Raw genomic sequence first — 27,129 nt, 5'->3', positions numbered from 1 at the left:
AAAAAAATCAAATTTGCTTTGATATACAATAATATTTCTGTCAATGAACTTTGAATAAGTATGTACTGTTAGGTGAAGTACTCAAAGTAACGTACGGTAACTCACGAACCATGGACCATGAAGAAAGTAGGAACAAAGAAAATTTTTGTGGTTTTCAACGGTCTGACAATGGAAGCAAAAGAAAATCATTCTAGTCTTTTTAAGTGTTTAAGTGACGAAGATCGATTTTTCTTGCAAAAATTCAGTCAACTACAAATTAGAAAAAAAAAGAACGTTTTGATTGAAAATTAGAGTCGGCAGATGTCAAGGGATATAAATAAGATATGTATGCTGTTATTTATACTTATTATTTGTATAAACCTACAAATGTGAGTATTCAACTCTCAACTATTAAAACCTAACTGTCACACGTACCTGTCTATTGAATCGTTATCGCATCGATCAAATATCCAATATATTTTTTCAGAAAAACGTAGGTAGGTAGGTACTATCAGTAGATTATACCAAAGATAAAAGTTATAACATCGCGACATAAGTAGAAAGTGAGATAATGTTAACATGGCTGAACGTGGTTTTCCCATGGCTGTGTAGAAAGTGGTCGAGTGGTTAACCTTTATGCCATCTTGTGCTTGTGACGCGACGATTGTGGAAACATTTATACTGCAGTTGTAGATTAGATTGGCAGCAAAGGGTCTATATTATTGATACTTGATTAAAGCGTTGCATCTGTGGAACTTCTTGTTAGTGACAAAAAATCTTATTTTTAAGTGATGCCAGAATTAATACGTATACAAGTACTAGCTATCCCTAAATATCTGTACTGCAGTCGCGTCGCGACCTTGATTCGAGAATTCATAATTTCAGAATTAAAACATTTAAGCCTAATTTCGTCAACACAAAAGTTCCCAATATTGATATTCCTAGATTAATTAACGTTAAACGATCAACATGTCAACATGGCAGTAGGATGATATTATCGAAGTTTTGGCAGACTGTTTTGCCCATCTCTGATTGCCAAACATACACACACTGATAGAAAGCGTAGTATGCCCCTTTCGCTTGAATATTTACTAAAACAAGGCCATTGAGAAAATTCTCTTCAAGTCATTTAGCACCTCGAAACACGAAGTTTCGAAACAATGGGACCTGCTGCCCTTTCTAATGCAGTCTGTGTGATTGTGGAAAACAAAAGCTGTCCTGTTAAGATTACGTTATGATTGATGACAATAAAATTATATTTGATGATAAAATCGGATGGTACTTGGCTTTAAATGTAGTAATAACTGCGCGATTTTCACAGAGCCTACTTCCAGAAGGAATTTATTTGTACTAAGTTGATAAAGTTTTCTTCCAACAAAAACTTTTATACCCAAGTAACAAACAAGGTGATTAAAGTTAAAAAGGAGAATGAACCCACGTTGCACCACCTAATTTGATTTACTACGAGATAAGCTGCGTGTGGGTGTCTACTGTAAACATTACACAACTCGCCCGAGATACCCACTGTGTCAACGGGAGAACAATAGGCAGTTTTCTACCATATTCCTTAGCCTACATTATCATGGTCAACATTTATATTTGGGAGTTATTGAAAATTACTGGAAAATTATAGGGTGTTACTTTGCATTCTTGCCATATTCACAGAGGTTGTTATATTACTGATTCTGAACACAAATCAATTAAAAAAACATGATCAAAAGTTAGGTATTTTTTTTAAGAATATTTTATTTAATCGACATTATGTTATGAACAACACTTATTATCGAAACATATGCACATCACTAGTCCGTCGGCAAACTTGAGTACATAAGTCGGCAAAAAAAGCTCCGCCCCTTTTCTTTGTGCGGCGTAAACGCCGACCGACGGCCAGCCATCCCCGCAACCCCGCAACGCACCACCACCCCGCCCCAGTCTATTCGCGACGCCGACGCACGGCGGATGTCAAGATTTCGCTCGCTCCGCTCGCTCTGCCCGGTCCGTGTTGTTTAAGTTGCGTATCACAATCAAATCAAGAAAATGACTGAAGCGTATACCAACCACGAGTTGGTGGAAATGGTGCGCTTGTATGCCATATGTGGTGACAGTTTGCGGCAAGCCGTGAATATGTTTGCGGAAATGTTTCCACATCAAAGGAGGCCGTCCCGCCAGGTTATGCTTGCGGCCACACAGCGATTGAGAGACTTTCGTCAGTTTGACGTCCCAAGACACGCGCAAGCTCGAGGCAGTGTAGGGCTTACTGTAGAGTTGCAGGAATTAATTCTAGACTACTTCGAAGTAGAGCCCCGTGCCAGTACCCGTGAGGCAGGACGACACTTCCATGTGAGCCACGTGACAGTGTGGAGACTATTGAAAAGTGAACAGAAACACCCGTTTCACTTTAGAAAAGTACAAGATCTGCTCCCACAGGATAATAATGCACGAATCACATTTTGTCGCTGGCTGCTAGACAACCGAAACGCCAACATTTTGTGGACAGACGAAAGTTTGTTCACAAGAGTTGGTGTATTCAATATCCATAATGAGCACTGGTGGAGTTATCGGGATGAAAACCCCAGAAAAATAAAAAGACACTCTTTTCAACACCGATTTGGTTTAAATGTCTGGGCTGGCATAATAGACGGACATTTACTCGGACCTTATTTTATTGAGGGCCGTCTTACCGGCTCAACGTACCTGGAGTTGCTGGATCACGTTATAAACGAGATGCTAGATGACGTTCCTCTCGCTTCCCTGCAAAACTTTTATTACCAACAGGATGGTGCTCCTCCACATTTTGCAATCCAAGTGCGTGAATACCTGACCCGCAAGTTCGGTAATAACTGGATCGGGCGTGAAGGTCCAGTAAACTGGCCAGCACGGTCCCCAGACCTAACTCCATTAGATTATTATTTGTGGGGTGATGTTAAACGTTTGGTGTACACTGAAGAAATCAACAGTGTTGAAGTGTTACGCGAACGAATCGTTTCAGCATTCGATAAACTGAAACAGGATTTGTACGTTTTACGAAAACTAAAACGAAATTCTTTACGCCGTGCAAGACTGTGCATTCGTGAAAATGGTGAGCACTTCGAACAATTACTTAGAAAGACTTAGATTTTTTTTACTTAGATTAATTTAGTGTTGTAAATAGACGAATCAATTGTAAATAGGATGATTTCAGCTTTTTAACTACGCCAAAAATACCTAATTTATAAAAACAAAAATAAGTTTTAACTTTTTGATCTCTGAAGAAATGAGGGATAATGTAATAAAAAAATAAAACTAATTAATTAAAAATAGGTATTTCTGTCGGTCCTAAGCCCGTAAAGTAGGAAGGGAAATCTGAAATTATTCATTTACATGCGCTGTTTCGGGTGATTTCGGCCGTGCCAGACGGCCACGCCCACTAGATTTATTCCTATTGCGACTTATGAATGCACTCGAAAAAATTGGTTTATTCCTCAGTGTCCTGTAAATTTAAGTTTATTGATTACTCAGCCTGCGTTATTCTAGGATGTCTCAAATTAAACTAAACTGATTGGTATTGGTTAGTACTATTAGCTGTGTGAATATGGCAAGAATGCAAATTAACACCCTGTATTAATGTATTAGATGTAAATAACAAATTTCATAGATTTATACATACACATCATCAAAATATATCGTCTTAGCCAAAAGTCTACTGCTGGACATAGACTTCCAAAGACTTTCCACGTATTGAAAGCATACAAGTAAATCACAAAAAGTGAAGTCATAAATTAAATTAAATTGAATTGTGATAGGCATTAATCAACAACTAATTGTAACTTTTTGTTCTACATAATCAAATACTATGTAGATGAGTTTCATGGCCCTCAATGATATTATCTAAGTTCGACAGTAAGGTCTACCTAAAAATATTATTATGCGGATATTTTGAAAGTTGTTTTTTGATACATTATTCAAGATAGTTGATACATTAGTCAAGATAAGAGTAGTCAGGTGTACTATTATATATACTCTCAAGAAAGGAAGAGAGAGTAGATGACCATTTTTTTATTTTAATGACTATTCGAAGGCCCTTATATTAAAAGACCAGTGAAAAAATTACTGGGTTAATGACAATACTTTCGAAGATATTTAAAAAATAAAAACACACATTTTTGGAATCGTCCAAGCGCAACATACTAAATGATACTCTAACGTGAAGTCACGATTAAATAGCTTCCAAAAAATATATGTTTATTCGACGTGCTGATGACTGCTGTTTCAAAAATTTTAGTTTTTTACGATGGTTTAGTGTATTTTTAAAATATATAATATATTTTAATGTACTTTCCAACCAACTTCGCATAACAATCTAACAGTATTTTTACAATCGATGAATTATCACAGTGGTCTTAAAATATATTTTCTACCATTTACTGACCTTGTCATAGATAACAAAGGTAGACCCTATAATGAAGATTTTAGAAATTACCAATGAAAATACACTTAAATATAATTTAATAGCCATTTCAACTTGACAAGAAGAGCGTGCGCCAATTTCCATATCGAGTTCGAGATAATTGAATAACGATGCGTTTCGATGACAATGACGACGACATACGCCTTTCCAGGTTTCCAAATTTTATAAGTATTATGGTATTAAATATATCACTGCACAATAGAAGCTTCTAGGAGTCGTGACCGTTTTGGAAGCGAAGGTAACTCGTCTTATTGTTAGAATGAACTCACGTGTTGCGTCATTTAGCGCTGGCCTCGGTGCAGCTTGTTGCGATTTAACAGCATTTTCAAATATATTAATGTTATTCAATTTATTACTCAGAAGTTTATTACGCCCCAAATGAGGTTATTGCCCTGAAGGATTGAGAAATATTCCTTTGTAAGATTAACAGTTTATAAAAGAAATTTAAGTAAACAGAGTTATATTAAGTACCTACCTATTATCAGCTCATAATTAATTGAACGCTGTTTATATGACGACGTGTTCTAGATATTGTTAAAATTTTAAATGATAATTCATTTCAAATATATTAAAGTTATTCAATTTATTACTTAAAAGTTTATTACGCCCCAAATTAGGTTATTGCCCTGAAGGATTGAGAAATATCCCTTTGTAAGATTAACAGTTTATAAAAGAAATTTGAGTAAACAGAGTTATATTAGGTACCTATTATCAGCTCATCAATTATATGAAATAACGAAATAAGTAACAAAAATACTTTTTCTGAAAGAAGAAAAAGTATTTTTGTTACGTACACATAACAGTTGAAATTGGACAGGTGCATAAAAACAGAAAGGTGGGTGTAAAACACCTTGTGATATTTAATTGCAGTCTTCTCAAGAACTACATAAAACGAATTTGAGTGAGATGAAAAACTACTTACAAATTCTCACACAATAACTCACCAATCAAAATGCATTAACAGCCTCCGCTGTTTACAATATTTTGGGATTCTACGATCCAACTCATTTTAAAAATACAAAACATAACGTTTTTTAAATTAAATTTATTGATAGCCAGAATCACGTAGTAACTCAAAATCTTGGGAACAACTAGTGATTAAGCAAATGCGCAACAACCAGATTACATCTTAAGTATGTTAAACGTTCGGCGTTGTTTATAAGCATCCATCGGAAAATCTATTGCAAGACAATGCCGTAGAAATATTGCACGGTTTGTAATCACTCCTGTGTAATTTACTAACAATTATCTGAAAACAGTATTTCCTCGTGATGCGGAGGGTGAGCATCACAAAATGATTGATGTAGATAGGACTTTATGTTCCGTCTTTTAAAATACCTTTTAAAAAAACTTGCGGATTATAAAGTCCTGTCTACAGTACTCCTGCAACTAGAATAAATAATAATAAATATAAAATCTACCTAGGTTTTATATTTATTCTAATTGCAGGCGTACGTAAGAACAGTTTTCATTCGATCTTTGTCTCGTCAATAGGCTTCATAACTGTCCATTACTGGCTGAAATGACGATATCAATGGTAATATATCTCAAGTTGAGACGTCCAATCCGAATGCAGTTACATCACCTTAATTCAAATCTCGTGTCGCGCTCACGACTGCTTCAGGAATGCGTATTTGCAATTTAAACAGAAGACCTTTGTGTCTTGCCATTTCGGTTTTGTAAACCATGACTGATGCCACTATTTATTATGATAAAGCTTTGATAAAGTAAACTATACCTCTAGACACAGCAAAACCATAGCCACATGAGATAGATGATTAAATACGCCGACTAGACAAATCGAGATTTGCCTAGAATTTGCCGGCTTAGAAGAGCACTTCTAAGCCGGCACACGATTAGAGACAAAATATATTTGCGCTCTATGCCCTCGGCATTTACGATTCTCTGATAGAAATAAAAGATATCTCGATATCTGCATAAAGTTTCTTCTGTTTACGCCTTGATCAATCAACGTTATGTGACGCTCGTATTGTATTGTGACGCAGTTTGTCGCAGATTCGTAACTAGTACGCATCATTCGATGTGACCATATTTTTATGCATGTGCATTGCCTATTGTGTGAGTTTGTACGTCATGTTTGACACTGCCATGAAAAATCAAATCAAAACTAAAATCTACGTGTCAGTGCTAAAACATAGGTATTTTTGTTTTTAATAATTCGTAATTTCGTTCGTCATTCGTATTCGTTCTTTTTTATGCCATCACAAAATAAGTAACAAAATATTTTCAACCCTAAACTCTCTTGTAGCTATAGAAACATTTTTTTATAATAATGTTATTTTTCAAAAGTAGTAACTAAAAATATTGAATAAAACACAAAAGACGGCGTGAAAGCAATTGCATATAGGTTCGATAAAGTTACTGAGTCACATGGTATCGAGTATCGATAAAAAACTCGGCCATGAACAATGGCTTCCGAGAGTAATTTCTCTTCAGCACGAGCTCGATGTGTTACAGTTACACTATTACTGCGCAGTGGACCAACTTTGTTGTTAGAAATCGACAGATTGGATTGCGAATACTTTTTTAAACATTAGTCCAATTTGCTTAAAACAATTTTCTTAAAAAAGCCTGCACCAAATTCATTCACTTATTTCTGTCTTAAGCCTTTTCTTCCCAGTTATCAAAATCTCTCATATCATAAAACTATCTGCCGTTTTCTTTCTTTCCCGGTATGTGGTGCTAGTCGCAGTACAAAGAGCACTGGCCTTCCATTTGAATAATCAAGGAGGATGGGGCCATGATCAACCAGACGGGTAGATGCGGATTGATAGGTTTTACTTATTGCAAATACGACCAAGATCACCAGTTTAACGGGCCATCCTAAGGACGGTGGAGTTCAAGATATTATATTAGTGCAATAAGTTGCATAACAGCGACTATCGCCAGATAAGCGGATGTACCGATGCGCCACCGAGCTTGATTTTCTGTTATCGAAGATATACATACATGTCATGATATCGAATACTGGGTTCAATTAAACCCACGCAAAAATAAGACGAGCTATAAATATAAAGACAACTGCTTGAAAAAAAAAATGGAAATATTTGAATCGTATGTTAGATCATTGCCTGCAATGTTTATTCGGATTGCAGCAACGGAGGCACAGACGTGATAAACAGTTGTATCAATATTGTTTTGTTTCGTAAAGTGCTCCAGAAATTGCGAAACACGTTCGAGAAAATATTTTTCCGAAAAAATATTTAATCTCAACATAGAAATTTTGGGTCAAATGGAAATCGGGAAGCGATTCAAGGAAAAGTTTAATTTACACAATTGATTTCACTACATATTTACACTACAAAGGACAAGATTAGTATAAGGTAATAGAAGCGTGAAAAATAAGTAATATACTTTAAAAGATCAAGTATAGTACATTATTCATAGCCATTAAACAGGATAGAAAAATTAAATTATTTAGGCCTTCGTTCTGATTTCAACTCACAGTTTCAACTTGTAAAAAATGGACAGAAAACATAAGCCACGTCTGTCATTACGGTTTTTGTAACACAAAATAATAAGGTTAAAGAAAGATATGCATTTTCCTATTTCTCAGGTGTTTAAAGATCGATATTTACAATAGTCGAGGATAGTAGCTAGATAAAACTATTCTCGACTATATGACTAGTGTAAAAAATTAAACCTGTAATGCACTTGTGTATATCAGCATTATATTTTTCATTCAAGCGATTTCCCGGTATTTTCCTGTAGCAGTAGATCGTCGGAGCCCAGGGTCAGGTTTCCAACTTTTCTTCTTCATTTAGCACGGTTAGTTTACATAATGTAAACACACAGAGAATTATTCCCCATTCATAGTTTGATAAAATACAAATTCTGGAACCTTTAACATTTTGTGGTGGTCATGAAGCGAAACGGTTGTGAAACACGGTCCAAGCCAAGATACGCCAACCGCACACCTACATTCAAAGCAGCGCAACGGCCCAGACGCACAAATAGATTTGTGTTGCAATCGTTATTGTTGACGTCGATAAAAAAATTGAACTGATAATAATTTACTAAGAACTAAGTAATACGAAGTGTAAACAACTTTTAATATATAAAAGTTTTAATATGATTATTTTAAAACTGACTAAAATTATATTAAACCCACCCTAAGACTATTAAATAAATTTATTTAATTTGCGCAAAGTACACACACAAAAATGCAAAGTACAACATTTTGTCTACATTTTGTAAAAGTCAGCGGCGCGCCGGTTAAAATCAACGTTAAATTTGACGGCGCAACTCACCCTTAAAAAACGCACAGTTCATTTTCAAAAATGGACTGGACGCGCCTACAATATTTAAAGGCCATTAAAATCTATATTTGGATCGTCCTCTATATATATGTATAGTTTTGTATATTAATCTGATTTGCAATTTAGGTAGCTCAAGATTGAATGAAGTCCAATAGAAGGCCAGTTTATCAATCTTTCGCGACTTTTAATGCGATAGCATTAAAAGTCGCGAAAGAATGATAAACTTTGATAATTTTAAATGTGTACTTAAATCATGCTACCAACCAATAACATTTTATTGTATGATCCTATGATTGCTCATTTTTATAACTAAGTACCTATCTCTGTTTGATATTATGGTTAACTGGTAGAGAATGCCAGTTGGCATATTAAGTCCACCTTTTGTTCGTTTGGGGCGTTTTGAAAGAGGTATATTATAGAAAATTTTACGCTCCAAACTTACTTCAGTGGAAGTATTGTCTAATCTATACTTCAGGTGTAGTACAGATTTTTTTAGCCATTTAGTGCATTGGAAATCAATGTTGTTACGTCCGTATCAAGACGGAAGCTGGCAACTGGTTTCGAAGTGAAGGCGTTATTACGTGTCACTGGCTTATCAATATTAGCAGCTAACTTACTATATATGTTTGTTACGAAACTTGCGACGGTTTGCGATGTTGAAAAGGAAGGTTTAATTTATATATTCATTATTATATTATTATAATGACCTCTTCCAGCTGTCTTTTTCTATTTGATCAATTAGAAAAAGATAGCGGCCCAATGGTGGGCCACCTTTTAGGTATCAGTCAAGGGTAAAATAAAGTAAATATACCGGAACATATTTGTAATTTTACGCCTATAAATCTAATCAAATAGAAATACAATATGGTCATGTCCTATAGAATCCATAATGTAAATCCATCTACTCGACTTTTTGATAAAGCTGCAAAAATTCAGGGTGGTTTCATAGCCCGTAAGCACCTGGATGACAATTTCATAGCAGAGTTCGTTCACTTTTCACTTTCAGTTCTAATTTTCGGAAAATTCTCCAAATTTATTAAATACTTAATACTCAATCAACTCACAGTGAAAACTAATGTAGTATATACCGTAAACGTTAAAATATCTCCTAATAATTTTATTTTCTTTTTAAATTAGGTACTTATTTGAAAGTAGATAAAAAAATTGCAATCACTGAACTGTTCTACAGATATCGTAATATTTATGAACGAACATTCACTAAAATACCAGCGAAAGTCGAAAAAATGGCTTCCTTTACACATCATAACGACGACATCACAACGAAAGTAGATCAGTTTTGCATACACTAAGCACGAAACAAGCTGAAAACACTTAATTTTTAGAAAGGTTTCGTTTTACTTTATTAGAATTCATTAATTTCGAATAACTTCTGTGTAGGTAAATACCATTTTTAACAACCATTAGGTTATCATTCATAAAAAAAATTGTCGAACAAATGTGTTCTAATGAAAGTTATATATCGTGTCGTGGAAGCAATGAGAATTTATGATTTTTCGATCTGATGAAACATAAGGGTGGGTTGCGTCGTCAAATTTGACGATGCAACTCACCCTTATAGATAAACCAAATTGAATATACATATTATGCTAGGATTTGGGTAGATTTATGGGCACAATTTTCCTGGCCAAAAGTAGATTTTACCACATTAAAAATATTTCCACAGACTTTTATCGTACTGAAACATCAAGTAAATAAGAACAACGAAAAATATAACCATCACACAGTTAATATATAACCTAAATTTTGAACTTGGTGTAAATGGTGACGTTACGTGCCTATAGACAACGAAACCATTTGTGTAAGTACACAAAAGTAACTAACTGTAGTGTCCTTAAGAAAGTAGAACACGCAGTTTGTAGGCTAAACAGTATGATCTCAAGGAATTGTAAATAGCTATAGAAAAGCGATTGGACGTGGTCTTGGCTTGCGTACTTAAAACGTGCTTAGTTAAATATGTTTGTAGATTTCGATCTAAATCGATTATTTTGATCTAGATTAGATAAATTGCATTTGCATTTCCAAATTGGATACGTTATGTAAAAACCTCTTCAAAATTCTAGATTAGCTTTTTTTATTCATTATTGCTTTATGCAGAATAGTCATTACTTCCTGAAAATGGCCGAAGCGATTTGTTTTTAAAGAGCTAAATCAAAATCTTGCTAGCTAAATCTAGATATTTCATTTTAACCAAGAATATTTTCAGTGAAAGTGTAACTTCTAACTATTCCAGTACGAAACAATCCAACGGCTGCATTGTAATATGCAATTATGTTAAACGTTAATTAAAATTATGAGATCTTCTGGGTGAACAGACGCATTAATATTCAAAATAGAAATCGCAATGAAGTGAATTAATGTTCTTTTAATGTCTTTATTTTTATTTCACAATCTTAGGTTGAGTCGTATTCGATCCTACAGTATACGAATATTTATGACAATTAAACAATTTCTAGCGACAGGTTGAATATCTTATGGCGATAGGTTGAAAAACACTTATATTGCATAAAATTACGACGTTTTAATGATTATACGTGACTACCGCTACAGCTAACTAAATTGCATTAGCATCTTGTGAGTAATTGCTTTTATTCGTTTACGCTGTTGCAAGTTATCGCATGATAGGTATTATCACGATTTCTGAAATTGCCAGAATCATTTTATCGAAGTTTACATTGGTAGGTTTCCATGATAGGTAGGTACTTACTTATTCATGAGGCTCATGTTAGTTTTGTATTTTTGGTAAACCTACCAATCGTAGATGTTCCTATAAATGTCATAGTGACCACTACAATATTATTATTTACTAGTTTCATTTACGGTATTACTACACTCGTGAATCATGAAACGTCTTGTAAGCTTATTATCTGTTCGTCAGTCCATTTTCATTTTGTTTACAAATTATCACAATACATTTCTACTAACCTTCTTTAAAGGTGTTTAAGGTTTAAGCAAAAAAAACATGATATGCTTGCGCGAATCCTGGTTTGATTGTATCACTTTTGATTGAATGAAATCTAAACACCCATAGTGATACTTAATATTCACTCGTCTCCGTGTAGACAAATTATTGCTAGATTACTATTCGCACGACATTTTCACAGAAAAATGAAATTGTTCACAAACAGTAGTCTTTATATCCCTTACCTTGAAGACTTGGAGCTGAAGCAGGTGCAGCAGGTGGCGGCAGATGCAAGGTGGGCGGTGGTCGTCGCCTCCTGGGCGCGTGGAGCCCAGGGGCCGAGGCTGCCCTGGTAGCGGTGCGGAACCCAGGGGCCCGGTACCGGGCGGACTTGACGGGCCCGGCCGGGACAGTGTTGGTTCCTGTGATGGACGGTAAGCGAGGAAGCGACCCAGCGCGCTGCTCTTCCTCTGACTGTGTGCAAACACAAAAATAATACTTATTAAAAGTACATACCTAGATGTCAAGAAGGTATACTGAATATTGTGATTCCCATACCATGAAGGGATCTCTTCCAGGCAGTGATAGTATTTAGTCAATATAAGAGTAGAATTAATGTTACAATATTATTATGCTTTGAATCTTTACAATAGACTTTAGTTGTCCTGGCGCGGATAATAAGTCTCGACAGCGGATAGGCAACAACAACATTCCAAAAGGTGGTTGGTTGAGGCTGTTAGAGACGAAAAAGATTCACGGATGAGATATACGATAGATGAATATTTATATGTCCACTTTCCTCGTATCATGTTGCATTGAAAATCGTAGATGGGTATATTCTATTGATTCGATACCCTGGCTTACAGGTGATAATTGATTTTTCCATATGACTATGAAAACAATTACATAATCTCTTTCAATGGATATTACGAGGAAACATCATTCATATTTTTACAGAAATAGAAGCTAGATTAAAAGAAACAAGAATAAAAAGGAAATAATTGCAGGTAATCGTGAATGATGTGAGCACCGGATGCGAAAATGTTGGCTATAATCTGGACATAATCATCTAGGAAATAAGTCAAGGGAATGTGGCGGTAATTTTTTATTGCAATAAAGCAGAAAATTATGTGAAAGAATCTTGTTCTTGCTGCAACCGTTATGGTAAAACTCTCAATTCTACGGTTTAACTATTGAAACAATTTAATTTTTAGTTGGCGATAGTGCTGATCGACATTTAGCCGTTCTATTGCAGAGAAATGATTGCGCAACTGCCGAATTTGTAATAACATAGTCATTTATGTATTTGCTATTTGCTAACTAAAACTACTTTTAGACGAACCACACCTAACCTCAGCCGAATCAACAAAACTTGTTTTTATAAGATGACTTCAACTTACAGAATATTATTATTAGATTCGATTGATGCATTGAATACCTGACGATAAGATTATGTATGTTTCGTGACGATGCGACTGGCATTGACAAAATGTACTTACATCCTTAGAATATTATATCGTATATGATGTGATTGAGATTGAACACACGATTGTAAACATTTGAAATACTCGATTTCTTTGATAAATTAGTGTCTTTGTACAAATTATACTTTAAAACATTCTTACCTCTGCATCTGGCGCAGAAGCTCGACGCCTTCCTCGCCATAAACGATCTTCACTGCCGCCTATCGCTCCACAACTTCTTGAGTGAGATCTTTGAGCTGCCAACTCAGCGCCCGCTGGTGATCTTCTTGCCTCACTTCCAGGACCACCCAATGTACCACGAGAATCCGTTGCCAGCAATGCCGACTCAAAACTACCGCGCCATGAAAATCGTTCACAGTCACTAGCCACACTTCCTCTGCTCACCGCCGCTTCGAGTATATCATGAGAACGACTCCGAGCTAAGGCTCCTGGCTCAGACGCACTATCATCATCAGTACTAGGTGACGCTCCAGCAGACACATCATGCATTAACGCCACTAATCTTCCTCCTATATGACGCATAACTTTTCCAAATAAAGGAGGGGATCCTTCCCCGGCTCTTCCCAATGTTGCAGCCAATCTTTGATATGCGCCAGCCGCGTCACGCTCTAATGAGCCTGCTTCGCTATTACCACGGTCGAATTCATCTATAATTTCCCGACAGCTGTCTGATATTTGTTTCCTTAGAGCTGAACGGTTAGCTGTGCCTTCTAAATCGGACCCCGCGTAGTCAGATGAATCGTACGAATCACTCCATGTATCTTCACTAGATAAATACTCCACAATTTCCCGAACTTCCTCATCTCTTATACCAGGAACTGTTTTCATAAGTCTCGTTAATTCACTTTCAAAGTAAAGCAATTGTGGAGGTTTAGGCGGTCGTGAACTTTCTGAATTTGATGATGCTGATGCAGGTGTTGATGTTCTTACATTAGCCGAGTTTATCATTTGCTTAAAAAATTGTCTCATTTTATTCATCATAAGATTAGTTTCCTCATCAGATGACCAATTGTTAAAGCTATCTTTACGAGTTAATGAACTTGGCGGGGGACGGGTTGACGGTGGGCCCTCTAAGCGTTCCTCAATATCCGGTCTTATCTCTTCTATAATTTCTTCTAATTCTATTTTAGGTTCGTGAGATCTACCAAATTCTGAACTCGAATCGCCGTTTCTTAATAAATCGTCACAGCTGCCAACAAAACCACTGTCTCTACTAGCTTGTTTTTTCGATTCAGATAGTTCAGATCCAAGCGGTGGGAATTCAGGCCGAGGAGAAGACCTGCCATCTTCACCTTCAGACACAGATCTGGTGTCATCTCGTGTTTCATCAGCAAACTCTGCTGATTGTCTCCGTTCATCGGCAGGTGAACCGCGCGTTTTTTTACTCTGCTTCTTTCTTTTTGATTCGCCTTGCACGTCAAGCCGCTCAGATGAATCGTGCCTATCTTCAGTTTCTGTGCTTGAACCGTCGGATACTTCTTGAGTTTCTTGTGACGGTTCTTCTCCCGTTAATAAATTATCCAATGATGATGAATGTGATCTAGGAGTACCTCTTGCCCGGACTAACCGTTTTCTTCTTTGTGGACTTTGTCTGCCTTCACTGTCACTTCCCACACTCCCAGATCCATCTGAATCATGCCTTTCTTGATTGAAACCCATAAATCCAGATAGGAAATATTTTTCCAAACGTGAAGACGCTAGTTCATCATTATCACTACTGTTTCTTTTCGGTTGTTCGCTATCAACCATAGATTCACCACCCTCACTGCACACACTAGACGTTTCTGACACTGGCTCTTCATCATCGCGCACATTTCTTCCGTCTCCTAAATCAAAGAAAAAGTATTTATCTAGCTCCGTAGCGGATACAGGTCGTGGTTTTTTAGTTGTATGTTCCGTTTCGCTTTCTTCGCAACTTTCTTCGACTATCGTGTGTAAAGTGAAGTCTATGGAACGCCTACAGTAGGCGAAATCGTCTCCCCGGGCGGGCAATGTCGCTTCATCCCCTGAGTCTGAGTCCGTCGCGGTGGTGGCCTCGTCATCGTCATGGCTGACGTCCTCGACCCACGAATCGTCGTCTGCAAGCCCCTCCTCGAGGCACACGACCGCTGAGAGAGTGTCGGCATTGCTAACGACAGTCACTCCGCCCGAAGGCTGTGGTACTTCGTCGTCGGAAGCCAAACTTTGTTCGTTTTCGTCTTGTGTATCGGAAATCGGTTCGTTTTGTGAGTTTGTGTGGTGCACTGTTATGTCCCGCATGAGCCGCGTTGTATCTGACGTGACGACCGAGACGCGATCGTGCGTTATCATAACGCGACTCGTGAAGCGCGCGGAGCCGTCCGTGCGAGCGCTGCGCGAGCGGCAAACTGTTGTCGCGGCAGGTGCGCTGGCGCCCCCCGCCTCCGCACTGCAAACCGGCCGCGTGCCGTGTATTTTCTCCTCTCCTTGTTCCTCGAGTAATTCTTTCTTCAATAGTTCACTCAGTGTACGTTCAATTCCTTTGAATAAGTCTATTTTGTCCACGGTCGGTGAACTTTGGCTGTCCTGATCGGGTTCCGGCGAAGATGATAATTTTGTCAATGGAGAAGCGTGTGGAATTTTGTTAGAAAATAATTCTTCATTGTTATATTTTTCATTAGGCACCTCCACCGAGACTTTTACTTTCATATCACTTTCTGCATTTAAAGTGTTATCTAATGAATCGCAATCGTTGCTGATTGACATACTTTCAGAACTATTTAATCCATTATCTATGTAATTCTTTTTATCTGAATTATCGCTACTTGTGCTACAACTTGCATTAAAACTATTATATTCTTCACAGGTTTCACTTTGTAACATATTTTTATCGCAAAATTTAATAAAATGAGATTTTTCGTCTGACTTATTACTATTATTTTCATTATTATCACTTCCATAAGGTATCATCGGATATTCTTCTGTAAAAGTCAAGGAATCCAAAAGCACTATGTTGTCATTGTCATTATTTTCTTCAAATTCCTGTCTTTGTTCCACATTAATATTAATTTCATTTTGCACGGCAACTTCGACGGCCATTATTTCTAAACTATCAGATTTTTTGTCGAAAGAGTCATCGCAGTCTATGCCGCTACTGTCAGCATTATCTTCTAAATCTGAAGATGAATCAGCAGGATTGACAACAAACACTCGTGAGAACCTGCCTCCTCCTCCGCCGGAGTCGTCGGAGTCTTCATCCGACGTCACAGGTTCCTCAGGCGCGCCACTAGTTAGGTCATAGCTCCTTCGTTCAACGTCAGCTTCAGAATCACTGGATTCTCCAGATTCATTTGATGATGGGAAAGCTTTCTCTGCGTCTAAATGATCCGGCATGACCTCTGCTTGTTCCGATAATACTGATAATGTATCCTCCTCGGCGATCACTTTAATTCCATCCGGCGCTTCGCACTCAACTGGCTGTTCAATAATATTATCATTGTTATCGTTATCGGGCGGTTGCGTCGTTTCGGACTGTATAGCTTTGTCGGTTTTATCGGGAGTCATTTCAGTGTGCGGGAGAGCGGTGGCGGTGGCAGAGGCGGCGGCGGAGACGGCGACGGCAGCGGCCGTGGTGAGCCTAGCGAGCGCCGCGGCATCGAGAGGGGGGAAACCGGGGTAGGTGTGCCAATGCGGGGTAGGTGGGGTTTGAGTGGGGAAGGCGAGGAGAGCTGGCCAGAGCGCGGCGGGGACGGGAACAGGAACAGGGACAGGGACAGCGACGATGCGGGGTTCAGCGCCACAGGAGCAAGTTCTGGGGCAGACTTGTGGCGTGTGTCTCGGAGGTGGTGGGGGTGGGGCCGCGCCGGGCTCGAAGTAATCCCAGTCGCAGTCGTCCGGAGCTGGCGGCGCGGCGGAGGAGGTGGAGGAGGAGTCCTCCGTGTCGTCGCGGCAGGAGGAGTCTGAGCTGAGGAACACGAGTCGGTAGTCCTCGGGACGCATGCGACCGGCCTCCGGTTCGCTCACTTCGCCTGCTTCAGTGCCGCCCCACTCTGGAAACAGGAGAAAGATACTCAATTTTTCGTCAATAGAAATATTTTTAAGATTCTACACAGGTAATGCGATTTACGTTTTATAGGTATTTAGACTGGCTTTTGCTCACGATTCGGGAACTCATATAATATTATCTTATAATATCTAGTAAACGGGCTCAGCATATAATTTCAATAGCCCAGATAAGTACTGCATGGACATAGAGGACCCATAAATAAAACTACAGTTTAAAATATTTATTGTTCCTGTAAAGTTTATTCCCCAAGGAATCATAGCATATCAAATAGCTATCTACGCTATTCTACTTTTGTTATTCATTTTAATATAGTCACAAGAAACATGAGCATTCTATTTCATATCATATAGTATAAATAACAATGTTTATTTAACGAAGTTTAATGGTACTAGTCTAACCTTAGAGTCTAGGCAATGCTAGCGCCTTCGTCTTTCGACGAGCAACACGCTCTTACGTGTATTATGTACACAGTCTGACTAGGTTTACATTTACTTTTATTACTGACTAGATGTTGCCCAGGTCTTCGCTCCCGTGGGAATTTTGAGATAAAATATAGCCTATAGTAATCTTGGAAAATGTACCTTTCTAATGATATAAAAATTTTTGAAATCGGTTCGGTAGTTTCGGAGATTATCCGCCTCAAACATACAAACTCACAAATGCTTATCTCTTTATAATAATAGTATAGATATTATTTGGTAGCTCAAAGAATTATCTAGCATAGTTGTCCCAACATAATTTAAATGAGAATTTATAATTATCAGGTAGATACCTATTCCGTTTTAACTAAGTTTAGATAGGTACCATAACCTTCACAATTCTCAATATTTATTGCAAGCAGTGAAAGTAGGTACTACCTACTTGACATCATTAAAGGTTATTAATGCATTATAATTGCTTAAGCCTGCTTAGACGTTATTAAAAATCTTGTTAATACTATATCTACTTTGCGGCGCAATGCATGGAAAATGCATGTAAATATAATTGAATAGGTAAGTATTAGAAAGTAGTAATGCATATTGGCACTAAGCCTAATACTGGAATTTCTATATGGCTGGTTGGAATCGTGTTAATATGAAGAAAGCACCACGGATGGTTGCCGCCATCCACGAGAGCGACACGAATGTATCCACATCTTCGGACTTTTGTAACAAGTATTGAAAATGATCATATTTCAAGCTATCACAGACTAATTTTCATTTTGTTTCATTGGAATACGTCACGTTGGTGACATTTCTGTTGTTCATTACCGTTATCCCTTAATAAATTTTCACGACACACAGGAGAAGTGTACCTACATTTATCTACTTATGTCTTAACGCGCATTATGCTAAAACTATTGAAAAAATGGATGTTTTTCGGCTTATTGCTGAAAGTTTAAACGCTGCCGATGTCGCGGATAAAAGTTAATACTTACAATTTTGTAATGTCACAAAAACTTCGTTATATTCATTTATTTATAAAATCATAAAAAAAATACATAGAACTTGTAGGCACAGTTACCTTTGTAGGTACAGGTAGGGATTACAATAGGAACTTGTATTCCTGGTACGTAATAATATTGTACAATGTTATCTACGTAGTAACCTGCGTAAAATACCTTATGCACAAATAAGTGAACAGAGAATAAATATACTCGTAATTTAAGGTGCCAACGCTGAATACACAGTCGAATCACGTATATCTTACGTTTCCATCTGCTGCGAAGGAAGTGCCTACCTTTTATGAGGCTCACAACACCATTACAACATGAATTGACCAATTGAAAAGATAAGAACAGTTTTCTTGTAATTCTGTAGTACCAACACAATATTCCATTTATTTATTTATTATAAATCATAAAATGATCTCGAAATTCTATTAAACTCTACTGCATAGGTAATCTACCATTTTAAGGACCTATGCTTTTTGGCATGTATGTTTTTAAGTGTCGATTATGATACCTATATCCTTATCCATACATATTATGTATAAAAATAAGGGACTTTCTTTATAATATGTAAGGATTTTTTCTTCCTGTCGCGTCTGTCTGTCTGTAAGCGACAAACTCAAATACTATCGGACGGATTTCACCAATAGATAGTGTGATTCCTTAGGAAGGTTTTGGTGTATATTTTACTATGGTTTTACCCGAGCGAAGCCGGGATATACAAATAAATGAAACAAAAATGACAGGAAAAACAAAAAAAAAATTGAAGTACATCACGATTATTACAAACAAATTATAGTCTCTGATTAATTACTATTGTTCTTATATGAGTATGCTAATATAAATAGGTACATGGTCTGAATATATCTGTGATTTGAATTGATGAGCATCCATTTATGGTCGTATCTGATTTATCTTCGTCGACAAACGTTTTACAAATAACAAACATATCTAATAGCAAAAAAACTAATAATTTAGAGATCGGCCATCTGCCCATTCTAAAAGCTACATGAATGTTCACCACGCCCGTCCATCTGGAAGTCCTGGCTTCGATTCCCAGCGCGGGCAAGTATTTGTACCTATGACCAAAAATATTTTTCTGTGGTTCTGGGCGTTTCTGTGTTTGTGTCCATCGAATCCGCGACGTAAGTTTAGTAGTGCTTAGTGTGTGCCGTTGTCCATATTTATTTATGAACCTTTTTTTTAATATTGTTGGTAAGTAACTGCATAAAAAAATCCCTATTACATTATTCATGTATCCCATACAGATTCCTATAATGTTCACTTTCACCATAGAGTCTAATAGCTTTCTCTCTTATGCATTAATGATGAGACTTTATTAATGTTAAAATAAGAAGCATTACGAAGCCAATACGCGTTTTCTCATATCGATTTTAAATAACTGTACAAAATTAAGCGAATCGAAATTCATGGAGAAAATTGTCTGGGAAACGTTTGTGGTTGGCAACCAGTTTATTATTTTATATGTCTAATCAGATGTTAACAGAAAACAATAATATTCCTTCTTCTTTTCAAGTGTGTTATTACCTAACATTTGTGTCAGATTCTATTCAAGATTCGCCTAAAGGCATCTGTCTAGTAATGTTGAATAGGTACACACTAGTGTACTCAACATTATTACATTGTAGCTTTTAAATAAATTACTATTTTGATTTGACATTTAAATATCTTAGTAGTTTGTTTTCATCTTTCCTTTTCTTTAATCATGAAATGTGTTTCATTCAAAACGCTTAGTGTAGAAACAGTCATCTGTGAATGAAGTCGGTTCGTCCACCTGTCGAATTCAAGTTAGTACAGGTTGTACAGGAAACCCACTTCCCCTGTGGGACCCCTGGAACAATTGGCGCGCGTCAGCTGTTTCTTTATATTGCCTTCTTTCTTTTCCGGATGTATTTTTTAAAATTGGAAGAATCAGTAGAAACGTTTTTTGTTTTTGTGTGAGGAGGTTATTTAGCTTTCAAATGACGTACGCTTAGTGACTAATATAAAGTTTTTGTTTATGTCTAGTGAGGGTAACAAAATGGCACAAATATGTAAATAGCTATTGGTATTGTAATGTGGACTATAGTAGATAGATTTAGTGTCAGATAGAACGAACTATTAGAGATTAGTTTACTCTCAATAACGAAGGGAAAATGATAGATTACATACATATATTCCAACAATGACAAAGCAGAATATACATGCAGAAACGATTATAGAAATCTAAATTTTGTGCTAGTACTCACACACTTATTATAAGTACAAACTTACACACATACTTACAATTTGGAAATTGATAAAAACTTCATGAAAAATTCTAATAAGACACAGTCCAAAATCATTCGAAATTAGAACTACAAAATTATGAAGAGAACCGTAATCCTTATTAAGTGGAAATTAAAATTGGAATATGGTTTTTCCCCTTGAAACTCAAAATTGGAACACCCAAATAGGTTGCCAGTAACATTAGCGACAAAGGAGTCGCAGTCTGTACGGCCTCGTCGTCCTCCTTGCATCCCACGTCTCTCAACTTAGGTAATGGAGCCTTGAGCGGCGCCAACATGCGCTCTTACTTTCATTGTCTGATCCAATAGTGATCTGATTACAAAGAGCCTGTACTCCATTTAGAGACACTTTATTTAGTTATTCTAAAGAAGACAGATGAATCGACGTACTTTTAAATTTGAAATTGTTACATCAAACCTGATACATCAAACGTTACATTTTAAGTTTAATAGTTATCTATTTTATTATTTTCCCTCAGCGATAAATGAAGGCAGAAGCAACCGGGACTATTAGAAGATTATTACAAGTTTTGTAGGATGCAATAAAATTTATCAAGCAGTACAACAGTCGATTAGCATTACATGAAAATTACACGGTTCCAAAATCGTAAATAAATACATTTTATTGAAATTATCTTTATTATTATTTACTCTAGTTAATATTGTTTTTATATTCTTGATAGATTTGTTTCTGCATTAATATTGTAAATAAGGTTCATAAGAGGTACCAGGGATTTTTTTTTATTTTATCTAAGTAGATAAGTATCATAACCGATGATTGCTACACAAATGGTTACTTACATCAGGTGTAGCCTAAATCTGTAATCTTACATCTAGATTCTATTGCCAAAGAGTACCGCACCGCATCGGACACGCCCTATTGTTTTTAACCACACCATAGACTAATGTAGAGCAGATTTTATCGAATCGGACTTTCTGTTTTGAGTTAGGGCTTAGCACACACTACTATAGATGAGTGATAATTCGATTTTTTAAAATATTTATGTAATGTGATTAAGTTTCGCCACTTGCAGCCTTTTAAACATTCATTCTTTTTTCAAAATTTCCAGGGTAAATACCTCATACTAGAATTATGTAAATAATTCGACTAGAATGAAGTTAAAAAAGAAAAATGTGAATCGATTCATGTTTTATGATTATTTCATTGACGGCACTTGAATTGCGTATAAGTATATAGAAAAAGTAACGGCGTTAAAAAGAAATTGGAAGTAAATTAAGCTTTTTGGCTCTGACACTTATAAAGTAAGGTATTTCTTTGATTTTATTATATTCACATTGACTGTTCCAGATGTATCTGGAACAGTCGATGTTAATAATAGCATTTTTATTACACGCAGGCCATATCTGATACAAACGCTCTGATGGTCACGACGCCAAAATTATACATCAAAACAGAAATTATGAAATGGTAATGTAACTTATATGGTAATGGTAATATACAATTTTTAAGTTTATTAAAAATGGAAAATATATTTGCATTTGTGACATGACCAAGAGTATGTAATCTACGATGTGGTGTGACAATGACGTCGACTACCATGAAAAAGTAGGAAAGCGGAGTCTAGGCTTCGACGCTCAACAGCTGAGAAGAAATCAATACGCTTAAATTAGATCAAACTTTGAAGCATGTATATCTAAACTAGGTGGAGGTGAGATGTTAGGTATTTAATTGTATGATTTTAACAAAATGTTCATGAAGCTATGGTTGCTGATGCTGATCGAGGAGCTGTTCGGTTCAGTACATTTAATTAAATAAACTCTAGAGATACAGTTGTTTTAAAAAATCAAAATTTAAGATTACATCTTCCCAAACACATTTTCACGTCAAATTTTATATTAAATAGTAATTTCTAAAAAAGCTACAAACTACTGGCATTTCGGAACAACCACTGTGGGATAAATGGATTTTCAGCGAAGTAGGATTAGGAAGGTCAACGCCATCAATTCATGACCACGAACGGAGACCATTCACCCTGGCCTGGAGCGACGTGGTCGTACCCACTCTACGTCATTGGGGCAAAAACCGTGCGAAATCAATTTGACCCATTAAAGAGCCGTACCATGCTTAAGTTAACCTGTTTTTACAAGGTTTTTATATTACTTAGGTAGTTAAATATTTGTAACTAACTTCTGCTCATTATATAAAAGGGAGTATCATATCATAAATTAAATTGAATCCTAAATTACCCTTATGTATTAGATAAAATAAAAAAAATATTTGTTGAAGATGAAACTAAGAACTTCATGGTCGTTATAAAAAAATGCTACTATGTTTTCTATATTAATATAAAAAAACAAAATTAAATATCGCGTAACAATATTATATTCCAATTACCGGTGATATTCAATATATAGCACTTACATTTTAGTCAACGTAATTGAAAGGGCTTCCATATAAGGCTTCATCGGAGGCTTTCAAAGTTCAAGTTTCACACAATTGTTGCTGAACTATTGCACGAACACGAACACCAAATTGATTAACAGTACTGTTATTTTTTAACTGGCAGGAGAAACATTAAAATTAAAAATAAAACTGTCAAAAAATTTGTTTTCATAAAACTGGCCGTGATTTTCTTTGTGTTGAAAAAAATTAAATTCGATTTTAGAATTTTGGCGTCTAGGGCTATGATACAGTCGCGTCGCGGGGCAGAACGCAAGCGGATGTGCGGAGGGAGCGAGAACCAAGCCGGCCGGCTGACTGTTGCGCTCGCCACCGCACGAGTGTTGCACTAAACTCGATTGTTTACGTATCGATATCGCTATAGTAACAGTCTTTGTTTTCTCTAATTCTCTAAACACACGCGAGGTGCCAAGTGAAATGCACGCTGCGACTTTTCTTTAACGAGATTTTCGCTTTCTGCTCTGATAAAGATGATCTGAAATTAATTAGTGGATAGCTATTTGTACACAGATGTTGTGTAGGCCAGATCTATGTTGAATCGTATATTAAGTACAGTATACAAACATAAAAATACCAATTATATAAAAATAAAAGACTTGCACTAATAGGATCGATAGCTTTATGAAACTAAGAAGAAGCTAATTAAATATTCAAACAGTTTATCATTATGTGTGGAATGGAAGTGGTACCAATTTGATACTGTTTGTTTAAGTAGAGCTTTCTCAGTAGATAAAGCTCTAATATCGATAAAAGTATCGACTTGTAGGTCGACCAACAACGTGACTCACTCGCGTCTCACCGCCAACAACAAAACGAATCCAAAGAGCAAAATGACGTAAGCGACCGGTAACATTCGACAAAAACCCCGCTCCGCCCAGTCCAAGAGCCTAGGCAAAAAATGGGCAGTCAGCGCCTGGCGTTTACGTCCACTTAAAATTGAGTGGGTATGAAGTTTCGAACAATGAACTTGAGGCGAAGTAGACCAAACAGCGGCTAAGTTTTGAAAAATATAGAACGAAAAGAATGGTCATAGGTACGTTTATTCTGCTTAATATTATTGGAATCTCTCACAAATGGTTAAGGGAATTTGAGGAAGGATGTATGGTTGGTAATCCCGATAATTCTGAGTTTAAAGCCCCGGTGTACGTAATCAAGTCAAGTGTAACAATGATCATTGAGGAAAAACGGACGGTGGATCAGAAAAAAGATTAGTTTTTTTTTATAATTCACAAATTAATCTAAGATTACTACTAATACCCAGAGCATTCATGACTATGAAAGAAATAAAGACTAGATAAGAAATTACAAAAACAAGTCTTGTTACAAAATGTTACGCAAAAATGTCCAAAATACAATGGAAAACGCGACAACCGAGAGTAGTCTATATCCCATTCATACTATCTTTTTATTTAATGTCAAGAGTTCGCTCATGTAATCAGGTTTTTAGGTTAATAAACTATCTTCCATTGCCACGAGTCATAATCATTAAGTAGAATTAGACAGATTTTTTGACATTGTAAATGGAATGGCTTGCGATCACCATATAACAAAGACAACGCTTGATGATAGCAAGGTACCGTAACTATCCGAGTATTAAAGTTGACATTTTTTAATACAACCCAAGCATGGAATGTTAAAATTGAAGATTAATAGTTGCAGTTCATTTTCAAATAGTAATTCTAAATTGAACATGTTAATGCCTACGTAAATGAATCGTCTGCATCAGTTACAAATAAATATATCTAGTGTTTCATCGGATGGAGATGAATGGCTAACTAGATGGGAGGCATATGTCCAGTAGTGGATAGGACAGGGCGATTTTGACGAAATTTCTTAAGGTCTAACACTTTTTATTTAGATCAACGATCCTAGGTATCCTAGGTTCTTCATCGCACCCTGCGATTGGCTCTTAGCTCTTGTCTTCCCCATAAGAGATTAAACCGATATATATTGAAGTGTATCACTCTGTAGTATAAAGCTTTAAAGTAGAGAGAAGTCAAAACCGTGACTGATTCGACCAATAAAAACTTCATATCCGACATTTTTTGCTGTAATTTTGTTTTTGTCAATTAAAAATTAAATAGATAAAGCCTTGTGGTTTGGAGGTCATGAAATTATCGACGATTGATGCAAAAAGTTGGCACGAGGTGAATTATTATGTAGTTAATCGATTGATGTGGGTTTAATGAAGTCGATATTTGTTCTACGTCTTGATTTGCTTGTTAGAAAACTTGTAATAATTGAATCTTAATTATTTTAGATAGGAATAAAGTTCAACACTGTTACAATCGCACTCCCCGCTGATATTATAAATTCGAAAGGGAATCGATTACCTCTTCACGCTTTATCTGCTCAATTAATTCATCTTGAAGTTTCGCATAAGTACAGAATTACATGTAGTTATAATAAAGAGTAGGATTTTAATACCATATAGGATTTATCACCCTCGGAAAAAAGTGTTGTTCCCGTTAGAAATTCTTACATAGCTCATCTCCTCATCTTTCATAGTTATTAAAGTTTTAGACTCATGCCAATTCATTAAGTTGTGCTCTGTTGCACATGACGTTGTGCACGACGCAGCACGTTTCAGCGCCGTCGTGCTACGTTGTTTTGACACAGACGTGCGTTGATGTACGTCGAAACGCCATACAATTTCGAAGTTGTTCTTCGTTGATCCGACCGCAATGGAGTAATGGGGCATGGCTCTTACTAGTATTTGAAAACAATATACAGAACCATAGGTGAAAGTATTTATAAAACCATTTAAGTAATGGCATTAGAAATAAACTCAATTATCTGTCATTGTCCCCGTGACTGATTCCTTCCGCACACAGATGGGTTTATGCCGGACAAAAAAGATTACGGCCCGTAAACGACCAAGTGCAAGCCGTCTTTGTGGTGGAATTATACCGGGCAAAAACGCCTGATTCACGCCCGGTCGTAAACCCAATTTCCGCGACACGGAGCGTAGAGCCCCAAATTACTGAAGCCGTACAAAAGACTTCAACGGCTGCTAGTGCGACGATGCTCGATTAATTAAAATTTAGTCATAACCGTTATTAGTCTGTGTTTTCTAATGAACTGTCATTTGCCCGCGGCTCCGTCCGCGTATGTTTCCCAAGGGAGCAAATATTTTTCCCGGATGAAAGGTAAGGTATTGGTTGAGTAGATAAAGCGTGAAGTGGTAACAAACAAACAAATAGATAAACAAACTTACTTTCGCAACTTGATATAATAAATATTTTCAATAATATCAATATAGGTACATAATATTGTTATGTATGTATGTATGACTATATAGGTACGTGACACATACCTATGTGTACAAGTTATCCAATTCTTCTCTCTGTGCTCTACTTAATAAAAAAAACTAAAACTAACGTTATGTCCGTCCTTTCCATCAGTCGTCGGATGCGCCCACATAGTTATTGTTCCGTTAAATATTTGACATTGACTTCATTCATTCACCACAGCCTTCCTACGCCACCCATACACTTCCGACCTTCCTTGCGCGCACGCCTTTCTTACAATTTGAACATAATTATATAATTAAAAACAAATGGTAAGGCTTCATAAAATACTTTGGTCAATGTGAACCTTCACTGTATGTTATGTAGGCTCCACACTATTGTCGAATGAAATCAAATAATATAATATTTAGAAATTAAACTTTCACTGACACTTTTTCACGTCATATTCTAAATGAAATAATATTTACCAAAGCTACAAAATAACGGAACGACTACTGCTGAGAAGAAATGTCGACAGAAACTCATTTAAACAATGTTGGTCTTACCATTTTTTAAATATAAATATTATATATAATTTTTCGAACTCGGAGAGATGCCGACGCGAA

At 36.5% G+C, this 27,129-nt stretch overlaps 1 protein-coding gene across 3 annotated transcripts in view; it reads right to left on the bottom strand.

Moving 5' to 3' along the window:
• Nucleotides 1-27,129, bottom strand: part of LOC128671445 (uncharacterized) — a 66,333-nt gene that overhangs the window by 11,875 nt on the left and 27,329 nt on the right. For 2 of the 3 annotated variants that reach the window (XM_053747896.1, XM_053747897.2), the window contains exons 3-4: nucleotides 13,252-17,117; nucleotides 11,872-12,100 (exon numbers count right to left, since the gene is read on the bottom strand). In XM_053747896.1, the coding sequence (XP_053603871.1) occupies nucleotides 11,872-12,100; nucleotides 13,252-17,117 (4,095 nt within the window). Of the gene's footprint in view, nucleotides 1-11,871; nucleotides 12,101-13,251; nucleotides 17,118-23,234; nucleotides 23,550-27,129 lie in introns of those variants that run through there. The other variant, XM_053747898.1, reaches the window with a different exon arrangement.

The sequence above is a fragment of the Plodia interpunctella genome, chromosome 7 (genome assembly GCF_027563975.2).
Source record: "Plodia interpunctella isolate USDA-ARS_2022_Savannah chromosome 7, ilPloInte3.2, whole genome shotgun sequence".
Classification (NCBI taxonomy): Eukaryota; Metazoa; Arthropoda; class Insecta; order Lepidoptera; family Pyralidae; genus Plodia; species Plodia interpunctella.
The sequence above is the reverse complement of the archived record's forward strand: the minus strand, read 5'-3'. Positions and strand labels throughout refer to the sequence as shown.